This window comes from Arachis stenosperma, chromosome 9 (assembly GCF_014773155.1).
Source record: "Arachis stenosperma cultivar V10309 chromosome 9, arast.V10309.gnm1.PFL2, whole genome shotgun sequence".
Classification (NCBI taxonomy): domain Eukaryota; kingdom Viridiplantae; phylum Streptophyta; class Magnoliopsida; order Fabales; family Fabaceae; genus Arachis; species Arachis stenosperma.
Genome location: NC_080385.1, coordinates 8,749,988 through 8,762,004, shown reverse-complemented (window position 1 = coordinate 8,762,004; position 12,017 = coordinate 8,749,988). Strand labels below are relative to the sequence as shown.

Genomic DNA, 12,017 nt, shown 5'->3' with positions numbered 1-12,017 from the left:
CACAATTCTTTATATATATTTTTTGTTTATCTTGTAGATGGTGTTATTAGACCATTTTACGTTTTTATTTTTAAATTGTAAAAGTAAACACTTACCTTGGTTTTGTTGCATAAGGTGTAATTAAAAATAAAAAATTATTTTATTTTTAAAAATTATGTTTATTTAAATTTTTTTATTCCATTAGAAAATATGTAACCACGTCAATAAAATTAAAAATATTCTTTTCATAAATTATATCTTTTGTTCTTAAAATCTTCATTGATTTTGTAAAAATATTATTTCATTTTAATTTATTGTCTCAAGATAAAAATAAAAATATTATTTAATTTCTAATAATTAACATAATTTATTTTTAATAAGTTTATTAAAATATAATAAAATTAAATTTTTGTCATTTTTTTCTTATAACCATTGACCAAACTCTCAAATTGAATGTTTTTTTCAAAAAAAATTATTTTTATAAATTAATAAATTTCTTCAATTTTCTGGTAACAAAATTAGTGGCAACTCCATGATACATGACAAACACACGGCCCGGTCCAACTCGAACCTAGACCCGAGTGACCCGAAATTGAGTAGGAAAAAAGAAATAAAATCTGAAAAGAGAGTTAAAACTGGGACCGGGCCATATCTCGGGTCACCCGGACCCGGCCTAGTCATCATACACATTACACAATTAGGGCTAGGGGTGTACAGGCAACAACGCTGACCCCTGACCTTGTCTTCTCTCCCAGCTCCTCGTTCGACTGACGACGGTGGCGACCGACGATTGACGTCCGACGACTGACGACCTACGGTGCTGCCCTGCTTCTTGGTGACGACTGACGCTTCTCAAGGTTCTTCTCTCTTTCCCCCTTTCTGGGTTCTTAAATCTCATCTCAAAGTTCACAACTTTCCCATCAATTCCTCTGTTTTTTTTGTTTTCTCTGTTTATAACTGTTTTTGACCAGGTGTTCTGTTTCTACTTTGGATCTAAATACAGGAACTTTTATGAGATCTTCGTTTAGATTCCTATTTTAAGTTTCTTGTTATTAAAATTGGTATTCGGAATCAATGACTATTGAGAAAGCATAAGGAACTTGTGTTAGTTCGGGATTCAGTGATATGCAATGCATACAGTGGGAGCAATTATAGTTATTCTTTTATGGTTCCTTTCACTTGATCTAAGCTAAAAGGATGCTTATTTAATTATTTCTGTTTCTTTGTGTTTATTTGATTATTTGATTATTTACATCACTGCTTATTGTTATTAACACAGACCTCATATCGAAGTCTTGGTTACCTCCACAGCTTTGGAGGAAGCTCTTCACTTTCTCTTAAACTGAAATCACTGAGCCGAAGAATTCAAGAAAGAAGACCAAGAAGATGGGTAATCAGAAGCAAAAGTGGACGCAAGACGAAGAAGACGCGCTCATAGCCGGCGTGGAAAAACACGGTCCAGGGAAGTGGAAGAACATTCTCAAAGACCCCCAGTTTGCACCATTTCTCACTTCACGTTCCAATATCGACCTCAAGGTGCAAAATTTCCCTAATTAGCCTTTTCAATTTCGTGTCTTATCCCAATTTAAGGTTTTAAATTTCACCGCAATGTGCCTAATTCAGGATAAATGGCGAAATTTGAGTGTTAGCAATGGCACTCAAGGATCTAAGGAAAAATCTAGGGTTCCTAGAATCAAGGCTGGGGCCCCTATTGCTGCTTCCCCAGTTGCTGCTGCTGCTGCTAGTAATGCCATTGTTGTTGCCGGGGAAGATGCTACTATTGTCACCACTATGATTCATCAACCTGATCCTTCTGTTGCTGTGGGTGATTCCTCTCAAAATGACGAAGATGCCAAGAATCGTCCGAGGTATATGAATTAAGACTTGGTTAAAACTGTTGTATCCCTCAACATAATAAGAAAGGTATTTTGTTACTTTTGAATTGTTCTGAGATTTGGTTGCTTTTGTTTATCTTCTCTCCAGGTACAATGCAATGGTTTTAGAAGCTTTGTCAGCTTTGAAAGATGCTAATGGATCTGACCTGAATGCCATTGTTAACTTCATTGAGGTCAGATTGTTTTTCATCGTAATGTTTTCAATACATCCATGGTTGATTGAAATGCTGTGAATCTGAGATTATATGTTATATAGATGTTGCATATAAAAGCTGGGAATGGAAATATGTTAAATATAGTTATGCATTCTTTATTGTGAAAGATATGGGGTGGGAATTTTTATCATATGATTAGGTATCTTAAGTTCCCTCTTAGTCTAAGAAGAGAGTAGTAAACATTCTTTAATTTTTTGGGGGAGGATGAATGTTAATACGGACTGTCCATTGTCCATATTGTTCTGTTTTCAATATTCTCGCGTGTTCATTTAATTTAGTTTTAAAGAAACGATTTCATGTCAAATGCAGCAAAAACACAAGGTTCCTCAGAATTTCAGAAGGGCATTGAGTACCAGGTTGAGGAGGCTTGTTAGTCAAGGGAAACTTGAAAAGGTTTGTCCTATGTGATCCTTTTACTTTTATAGTTATTCATCTTGATTATTTCAACTCATGCTTTTACTGTTAGATGTATAGTTCCCTCAATATATTTTTGTTCCGCACTTTGTTTAAGCCATTGACCTAAATTTTTTTTTAGTGTTGAGACTGCTCTCATGCCTCCTAAGAAGAAATTTCACATATCTAGGCTGAATGATTTCAGAACTTGTTTTTGCTCTATGTGGATTTGTCAACTCTTTACACCGAATGCAGGTACAAAACTGTTACAAGATTAAAAAGGACTATTCACCTGTGCCAAAATCACCAGTTGCTGTGAAAAAGAATGTGTGGCTACAACGGCAACAACCACCACCACCCCCCGAGTTTGTGGCATCTAATGAGACAATAAAGGAAGCTGCTGAAACTGCAGCCTACAGAATTGCCGAGGCCGAAAGCAAGTCATATTTAGCCGCTGAAGCAGTCAAGGAGGCAGAACGAATTGCACGCTTAGCTGAAGATGCTGACGCGATGTTACAGCTAGTACAACAGATTTATGATGCTTGTACTTCAACTCAACTATCCTACCTACCAAATAGTGAATTCTCTAAGTTGATTTAGTTATCACTGCTTTTGGGTTCATAAGCACTGATCTTGTGGGTTTACCATTGCAGGTTCGCGCGGTGAAGCTGTCATCTTGGCATCTTAAGTTGGTCAGTGTCGGGTCTATCAATGGACTTCTGGATTTTGCTCTCTGTAAAAATAGTTGTTCATATATCGAATTTCATTTCATGAAGCTGCACTTAGGTGATGTTTATATTTAGTAACACAGTTCACCGATTTTGCATCCGAACTCGAAGCAATATACAAACTAATATGAAGTTAGTTTCATATGTTAACCACTGTTCATGTATTTTGCAAGTAGACTTCTTTGGATTTAATTTTGGCCTTCTTTAGTTTAGAGTAAAAAAAAAAAAAATTCAAATTTATATGTTTGGCCAATAAAGAAAACACCATGGAATGTTGAGTGACAAGTTAGCTTTTCATACTACATTTAACTTTTTCTTACCAATTTTACCAGTCCAGACAAGTTAGTTTCATATATTTGTCAAACTATCAAAAGGTTATACTAAGCCATACGAAGGAAACATTTAATTACATGAAAACAAATAAAATTGCATCATTAGAGATTTTGGTGATGAAGGTGGTGGTCTTGGGTGTATATTTTTCATTGTTTTTTTTTTTTCTCTTTCAAGTTTTATTTTATTTCTGGGTGGTGGCAGTTGAGATTGATGGGTTGGGTTGGAACCTTGGAGGTGATGCTATGGTTGTATTTGTGGCTGTGGGCAGATTGGAGAACTGTTGTGAGTTTTTAAAACCTTGATATAAATTAGAAGGGGTTATGTTAAATTTAGATAATATATCTACATTTTAGAAATAAAGGAAAAAAGGTTTGAAAAAAAATAAGTATTCCCATTATTAAACGTTTTTCTATTTTTTTTTTCTTTAGTGCTCTTGTTGGCATGTTTTCTAATTTTTACCACCAAATTCACTCTGGAAGAGATGGAACAATCTCGTTTTCCTCTTCTTCTATTGCTTTGTTTTCTTTCTTTTTTACCCCTTGTGTTTCAATTTCTGTTCCGAGTCAAGTATTAAAGTGTAAATTTGTGTGTGTGAAATTTATAGATTAAAATATAGCCATAATTTTGGACATGTTTAAAACCCACAAAAGTATAAACAAGACACCCCAAAAATGACCGGAAACAATAGAGTATGGACGGTAAAATGAATAAAGACTAATGTGATTGAACTTGGAAAGTCTAAAAAACTAATTTGATCAACGAATAAAATTTGGGAAGGGAACTTTTCAATTGTTGAAAAAAATTGAGGAAGTAAAGTGATAAATTTCTTAAAATTATGGTCCACTTAGTTTTGATAGTATAGATTATGCATGTTACAAAAGATTTATAAAATCAAATTACTTTTATAAAAAAAAGTGGTAGGTTGACAAAAGTTTTTGACTAAGAAGACTAAGGTATTTGTAGATAAAAAATTAAATAATAAGATTTTTAGTTATTATTTTTATATAAAAAAGTATAATTTTTTATTAATAATTAATTTTAACATTTGTTATCTAAAATTTAAAATAATTTAACGTATATACTTTTATATTTAATTAGATGTTAAGTCTGTTACACAAATAGAAATAATTAATTTTTATATTTTCTATTTAAAAATTATATTTTTTCTCTCTGTGTATATAAAAATATAATTAGATATTAGTATAAAAAAATTATACTAATAGTTATAAAATTAACCCAAAATTAATTTTTTTAAAAAAATAATTGAATCTTGATTCTAACTTTTAATTATAACATTAGTATTCTCTCCAAATTATATGTAATAATATTTGAAAGAAGATAAATAAAAATATAGATTAGAAAGATAAGCAGTGAAAATTTAAAACTAAATAAAAAACTAAAAAATATGTATATAATAATAATAATATTTTTTATTTGAATTATATTTTTTGTTAATTTTGCTTTCTGTAGAATACAAAGATAAAAAAATAGAGAATGAGAGAAAAGAGGGAGAAAGATAAAGATGAAGAATTAGAGTGAGAGTGAGAGTTTGTTAATTTTAGAAAAAAAAATTATTTTAATTATAAAAAAATACCAGATGACATATTTTGATTTGTGAAGTTATTAATATAAAATATAAATTATATATAGAGTAAAAATGATAGAGAGAAATAGAAAAATGGAAAGAGGTAGATGAGAGAATTTAGGAAGGGAGTTTATTAATTTTGAAAAAAAATATTTTCTTTCAATTTTAATAAGAGAATATCATAAGACACATTTGATTATTAAATTAGATAGTAATATATGATACATAATATAGGTATTGTTACGTTGGGTAACCGGAGATTAATGGGTTGGACAAGTTTAGCTGGCCCAATCGTCTGAACGATGAGACGTCCAAGTGAGTTCGCGATCCAAAGCCCCCGTCCGACTTGTGTAAGGATGAATGGGGGGTGGTACCTGCAAGGACACTCCGATGCTTAAATCAGCAAGGGTGCAAACAGGCTTAGAGAGTATTGGGACTTAGAGATACCTGAGGGGTGTCAGGGTATTTATAGTGGTGAACCAATAACCACCGCTGAAGAAGTTCCATCTTTTAAGGTGGATAACCGTCCCTTTATCTTAGGGAGGTTGAGATATGGCTCCTGGAAGTGGGTAGAGAGATTTTATGGGCAGTTACTCATTTGAATGAGTGGTTATCTGCTAGCTAATCTTCGTCCCCGACTTCTTTAGGGTTAGTCGTGATAGGAACCGACTTCATAGGGAGGAGGTCGGTACAAGGCGAAGCTCAACCTTTTTGGGTTGGGCCTTTTGTTGGGACCTGGGCCTTATCGTTGAGCCATGGTATGAACAGTGCCCCTACTCGAGCCCAATATCCTTTAAGATTTGGGTTCGAGTATTCTAATTGGGGTCGTAACCGATTTGTGAGGGAACCGACGTGATTTGTTTGCATCCGACGTGAATTTTCGTGACTTTTGATTTTCACAGTTACATCTAATCAAACGTCGCGTCCGTTAGGGGTGTGCGTAGGTATTAATTACCTTGGTAACGGTGCATTCATTAATGACCGCTTCCATTTTTACCATTATGCCCCTAACGTGCTTATAAATGCTTCCCTCCTCCTTCGTTGTTTCGTTTCTTCGATTTTTCAAAGATTTTTTCCCCTTCATCTGTTTGTGGAACACTTTCGTATCTGTTCGTGGGATACTTTCGTTGAAGGTTTTCATCTTCCTCTACTTCTTTTCAGGCAAATGTTGGTTCTTTCTTCCCTTTTATTAAGTGCTTCTGCATGCCTTTTATTTTCTTTGGAGAGGGAGAAGGTGACGTTGTAGGTTGTTAGATTTCATGCCCCTTAGGAACTCTCGTTTTTTATTCTTTTTTTCTTTTACCTTTGTAGGTTTTCATTGTACCTTAGGGAAAAAATGTCTTCTGTAGAAGTTCTTGCTCAGTGAGTTGATGTTACGGTCTTGGGGGAGGAACCCTTGGTCGATGCCGAGTTCATCACCAACCTTCGCACTCATCACCATATTTGTACTTCTGAGGAGGATGAGCCGAAGTATGAATTGGTGGTCTCGGGTCTGGAAGGCCGGGTTTGTTTTGGAAGGGATACTGAGGAGGCCCCTCATTTTTTCTACATGTATGAAAGCATGATTACCCATTTGGGTGTTTTTCTTCCATTTTCTGATTTTGAAATAGCTGTTTTGCGTCACTGCCGAGTTGCTCCTACCCAACTTCACCCTAATTCTTGGGGTTTTCTGAAAATTTACCAGTTTATCAGCCACGCCTTAGATTTTCCGACCTCTTTGAGGATTTTCTTCTATCTTTTTCAAATGACCAAGCCCTTTAGTGGGCTAAATAACAAGCAGCAATGTGTGTCTTTCCGAGCCATACAAGGTCGGAGAGTTTTCACCCTTTTTGATGAATCCTTCCATGACTTTAAAAATTATTTTTTCAAAGTTCGAGGTGTAGAGGGTCACCACCCCTTTTTCCTGGATGAAAATTCTGTTCCTCGCTTTCCTCTGTATTGGTTGGAGGCCTCCCCCTGCGAGAAATATGGTTTGGATGACTTGGATGAGGTGGAGACAGCCATTGTGGGGTTCCTCCAAGAAGTGTGGGGGAGGGGCCCATATCTGGATACCAAAAAATTTCTCCAGGGGTCACCGGCCTTTGTCCAGGCACAATTAGGTAGCCTTTATCTTTTATACTTTGTTTCCGACTTGTATCTTGTTTTTCCGACTTGTCTGAATTTTTTGGCTAATAATTGCTTTTACAAAGATGGCGAAGAGGAATTCCAGCGAATCTTACTAGAGAGTCCAAGAGGCCAGGGCAAGATCTCCCGCCAGGGCCGGCGGTGCCAGGGTAACTAGCTCCTTTCTTCCTCCTCTTCCTCCTCAAACTTTGGGGACCCCTTCTCGGCCTATTGTTATTTCCTCTCCGGCTTCTTCTCAACCGCCCCCTCCCCCCCCGACCTTCTCCTGAGCCAGAGAAGAAGAAGCGTAAGACTTTAGAGTCTTCCTCTTATTTTGAAGGTGAGGCTAAGGTGGATGCTCTTGCATTTGTCCGGAAACACATCTATCCCCATACCCGTATAGGTATGGATGATGTTTCTGTCCGGAACCACCTCACTATTCTGGCTCAAGAGAGTGTCAGGGCGACGGCGGTGTGTACCAAGTTTCTTTATGTTTTTGAGAAGACTCCTCTTAGCTCTCTGGGTTCAACTTCGAGGGTTGAAGAGTTGGAGGAAAGGCTTCTCATATATCAGAAACATGAGAAGGAGTTGAAGGAGGAGGTCGCTAAATTGAGGAAGCAGAGGGATGACCTTCGGGAGGAGGGGAGCAAGTTACCAGCACAATGCAATATGGAGGAGGGCTTGAGGAAGAAGGCGCAGGAGAGTTATTCAGGCTTGTTCAAGGATCTCGTGGAGGTGAGGAAGGACTTGTTGAATTCTCATACTGCTTATGCCGTGTTGGAGGACTCTATTGCTGAGGGAGCCGAGGAGGCTTGGAGGATTTTCAAGGAGCAAGTCGGCGTCCTTGCTCCCGATTTGGATCTCTCTCCTTTGGACCCTGACAAAATTGTTATTAATGGGGCCATTGTGTCTCCTCCCCGACCTGTATCTGAGTCCGAGTTGAAGACTCGGGGTCAGAGAATCATAGAGTCTCCTCCCCGTCCAAACAATGCTCCGAGTTCTTCCGAGACTCCCGAGATTTCTCTTCCAACTCCTGTAGGTGCCTCTCTCCCTGGTCCTGATGGCGCTCCGACTCCTCTTCCTGATTCTGGTGGTGATCCTACTACTCCCGGTGGTGATAGTTAAAAAATTTGTTGGCTATATGGGGGCCCGGCCTGTGGGTGCCCCCTTTTTTTTAAACTCTTTATTATTGTTTGTGGTGGTGCTAACTTGACTTTTTCTCTGGCCTTTTAAGCCTGTAAACAAAATATTTATAAATACCCTTTTTTAGATAAGGGTTTTATGTTTAACAAAGAAATACCCTTTTTTGGATAAGGGTTTAAGTTACCTTTTGTGAGCATACTTTTCTATTTTTGTTTGATACTTTAGAAAGTTTCTCCGACCTTTTGAAAAACCTTTTCTTTGGCTTGTCTGTCTTTATGAGCTTGACAGTCTTTTGGTCTTAGGTTTTTTTCGATCTCTCTTATTCCTTTATACTCAACTTTTGTGGTTTATTGAGCTTTTATGTCTTAGGTTATTTTTGCGATGCGTTTTTCTTCTACTCGGTTTTGCATTTCAAAGTGTTTCCGAGCTTTTCTACTCGGGTTTTCATTTCGACTTATGAGTCGGAGTGTTTCCGAGTTCCTTACGATCAACTTATATAACCTCTTTACACCGACTTGTACCTCGTCGTTTTATCCTGACGACCATCTAGGTCGGTTCATGGGATTTTCACGTTTTGTCGAGCTTAAGTCGGCGCGTTTCGTAGAAAAGAAAATAAACGAGAAGGAATTTTTATGAGAGATATTTAAAAACGATCTTTATTTATTTGGAAAGGTACTTTTTACTGCTACTAAGGGCTTTTAACAACTTATTCCCCTTAGGCCCTACTATGATGCCTCGTTAAAAACCATTTCTTCAGAAAAAACCCTTTGTTTTTTTTGGAAAAAAATCATGAAGTAAGGAAAAGAGTGCATCAGGGAGTAGAGTTCGCTTTTAACTATAGTACCTTTTTATGTTGCAAGCATGCCACGACCTCGGTAACTCGGTGCCGTTTAGGTCGGTCACCTTGTAATAACCTTTTCTTAAGACCTCACTAATTTTGTATGGTCCCTTCCAATTAGCAGCGAGTTTTCCTTCCCCTGATTTGTTGACTCCAATGTCGTTTCTGATCAATACCAAGTCGTTTGGGGCGAAGCATCTTCGAATGACTTTTTTGTTGTACCTGGTAGTCATCCTTTGTTTCAATGCTGCTTCTCTTATCTGGGCTTGCTCTCTGACTTCGGGGAGCAGTTCGAGCTCCTCTTTGTGCCCCTGTATGTTTCCGATCTCATCATGGAGAATCACCCTTGGACTTTGTTCGCTGATTTCTACTGGTATCATGGCTTCTACGCCGTAGATGAGTCGGAAGGGCGTTTCTCTAGTGGCAGATTGTGGCGTCGTCCGGTAGGCCCATAACACTTGTGGGAGCTCCTCAACCCAGGCTCCCTTTGCATCTTGTAGTCTTTTCTTTAGTCCTGCCAGTATAACTTTGTTGGCTGCTTCGGCTTGTCCGTTTGCTTGCGGATGTTCCACCGAGGTGAACTGGTGTTTGATCTTCATACTGGCCACCAGACTTTTGAAGGTAGAGTCAGTAAACTGGGTTTCGTTATCTGTAGTAATGGAATAGGGTATTCCAAACCTTGTGATGATATTTTTGTAGAGGAACCTCTGACTTCTCTGGGCTGTGATGGTGGCTAATGGTTCTGCTTCTATCCACTTTGTGAAGTAGTCTATTCCCACAATCAAGTATTTGACTTGCCCTGGGGCATGGGGAAAAGGACCTAACAGATCCATCCCCCATTTTGCAAAGGGCCATTGAGAAGTTATGCTGATTAGCTTCTCGGGGGGAGCCACGTGGAAATTTGCGTGCATTTGGCATGGCCGGCACTTTTTCACAAATTCTATGGCATCTTTCTGCAAGGTCGACCAGTAGAATCCAGCTCGGATTACTTTCTTAGCTAATGACCTGGCTCCGAGATGGTTTCTGCAGATTCCATTGTGGACCTCCTCTAATACCTCAGTTGTCTTTGAGGTCGGTACGCATTTCAACAATGGTGTTGATATTCCTCTTTTATAAAGGATATTTTTCACCAGAGTGTAATGTTTTGCTTCCCTCCGGATTTTCTTAATCTCTTTTTCCTCTTTAGGGAGGATGTCGAACTTTAGGTATTCGACCAAGGGATTCATCCATCCGAGGTTTAGCCCGGTTACCTCTAGGACATCTCGTTTGCTCTCTTCTTTTACTACCGAGGGTTCTTGGAGAGTTTCCTGGATCAGGCTTCTGTTATTCCCTCCTGATTTGGTGCTTGCTAACTTGGAGAGGGCGTCTGCTCTGCTATTGAGATCTCGAGTTATATGCTTAACTTCGGTTTTCGTGAAGTGCCCTAGGTGTTCCAGAGTTTTTTCCAAGTATTTCTTCATGTTTGGGTCTTTGGCCTGATACTGTCCATTTATTTGGGAGGTCACCACTTGAGAGTCGCTGTATATCATCACTTTCGTTGCACCGACCTCTTCTGCCAGTTTCAACCCTGCAATCAGGGCTTCATACTCTGCTTGATTATTTGAAGCTAGGAATTCAAATTTGAGGGACACCTCTATTTGGGTTCCCCTTTCGTCGACTAGTATTATGCCTGCGCCGCTTCCTGTCTTGTTTGAGGATCCGTCTACATAAAGTTCCCATGTAGTTGGTTTTTCCTCTTGATCTCCTGCGTATTCTGCTATGAAGTCGGTGAGGCATTGGGCTTTGATCGCTGTCCGAGTTTCATACTTTAAGTCAAACTTGGAGAGCTCTATTGCCCATTGAACCATTATTCCTGCAACATCTGTTTTCTGGAGGATTTGCTTCATGGGCTGGTTCGTCCGGACTCTTATAGTATGGGCTTGGAAATAAGGCCGTAGCCTTCGCGAGGCTATTACTAAGGAGTAGGCAAACTTCTCTAGTTTGTGGTACCTTAGTTCAGGGCCCTGTAAAACTTTGCTGATGAAGTAGATTGGATGTTGTCCGACCTCGTCCTCCCTTATCAGGGCTGATGCGACAGCTTTATCTGCTACTGACAGATATAGGACGAGATCTTCCCCGCTTAGAGGTCGGGTCAAGGTTGGTGGTTGACTCAAGAACCTTTTGAACTCCTGGAACGCCCTTTCGCATTCTGGAGTCCATTCGAATTGGCATCCCTTTTTTAATAAAGAAAACAGTGGAATGGATCTGAGTGCTGATCCTACCAAGAACCTGGAGAGGGCTGCTAGTCGGCCATTCAATTGTTGGACCTCTCTTAAGCAAGTCGGGCTTTTCATTTCAAGGATGGCTTTACACTTGTCGGGATTTGCTTCGATCCCTCTTTGTGTTAGCATGAACCCTAGAAATTTTCCAGCCTCTACCGCGAAGGTACACTTTGTGGGATTTAGCCTCATTCCATGCAACCTTATGGTGTCGAAGACTTGCAAGAGGTCTGTCAAGAGATCAGCTTCTTCCTTAATTTTCACTAGCATGTCGTCTACGTAAACTTCCATTAAGCTCTCGAGGTGGGGGGCGAACACCTTGTTCATCAGCCTTTGGTATGTGGCCCCTGCATTTTTTAGTCCAAATGGCATGACCACGTAGCAGAAATTTGCTCGGGGCGTGATGAAAGATGTCTTCTCTCTGTCTGGCTCATGCATAGGGATTTGGTTATATCCCGAGTAAGCATCCATGAACGACAAGTATTGATACCCCGAGCTAGAGTCTACTAGAGCATCAATACTTGAAAGTGGATAAGGGTCCTTGGGA

At 38.8% G+C, this 12,017-nt stretch overlaps 1 protein-coding gene across 2 annotated transcripts; it reads left to right on the top strand.

Annotated features, from left to right (window-relative positions):
• The first annotated feature begins 629 nt into the window (after positions 1–629).
• Positions 630–3,360, top strand: LOC130948463 (telomere repeat-binding factor 4-like). Of its 2 annotated transcripts, none has more exons than XM_057877207.1 (7): positions 630–836; positions 1,259–1,515; positions 1,603–1,847; positions 1,963–2,047; positions 2,399–2,482; positions 2,738–3,026; positions 3,136–3,360. In XM_057877207.1, the coding sequence occupies exons 2-7, from the start codon at positions 1,366–1,368 to the stop codon at positions 3,168–3,170; spliced, it is 888 nt and encodes a 295-aa protein (XP_057733190.1). In that variant the 5' UTR covers positions 630–836; positions 1,259–1,365; the 3' UTR covers positions 3,171–3,360. The 2 variants fall into 2 exon arrangements, with proteins under 2 accessions (XP_057733190.1, XP_057733189.1); XM_057877206.1 differs by having other exon boundaries at positions 683–836; positions 1,291–1,515.
• The last annotated feature ends 8,657 nt before the right edge of the window (positions 3,361–12,017 follow it).

Coding starts and splice junctions, on each gene's coding strand:
- LOC130948463 (XM_057877207.1), top strand. CDS start 1,366: ATGGGTAATCAGAAGCAAAAGTGGACGCAAGACGAAGAAGACGCGCTC. Junction 1,848..1,962: donor GATGCCAAGAATCGTCCGAG/GTATATGAATTA, acceptor TCTTCTCTCCAG/GTACAATGCAATGGTTTTAG. Junction 2,483..2,737: donor GTCAAGGGAAACTTGAAAAG/GTTTGTCCTATG, acceptor CACCGAATGCAG/GTACAAAACTGTTACAAGAT.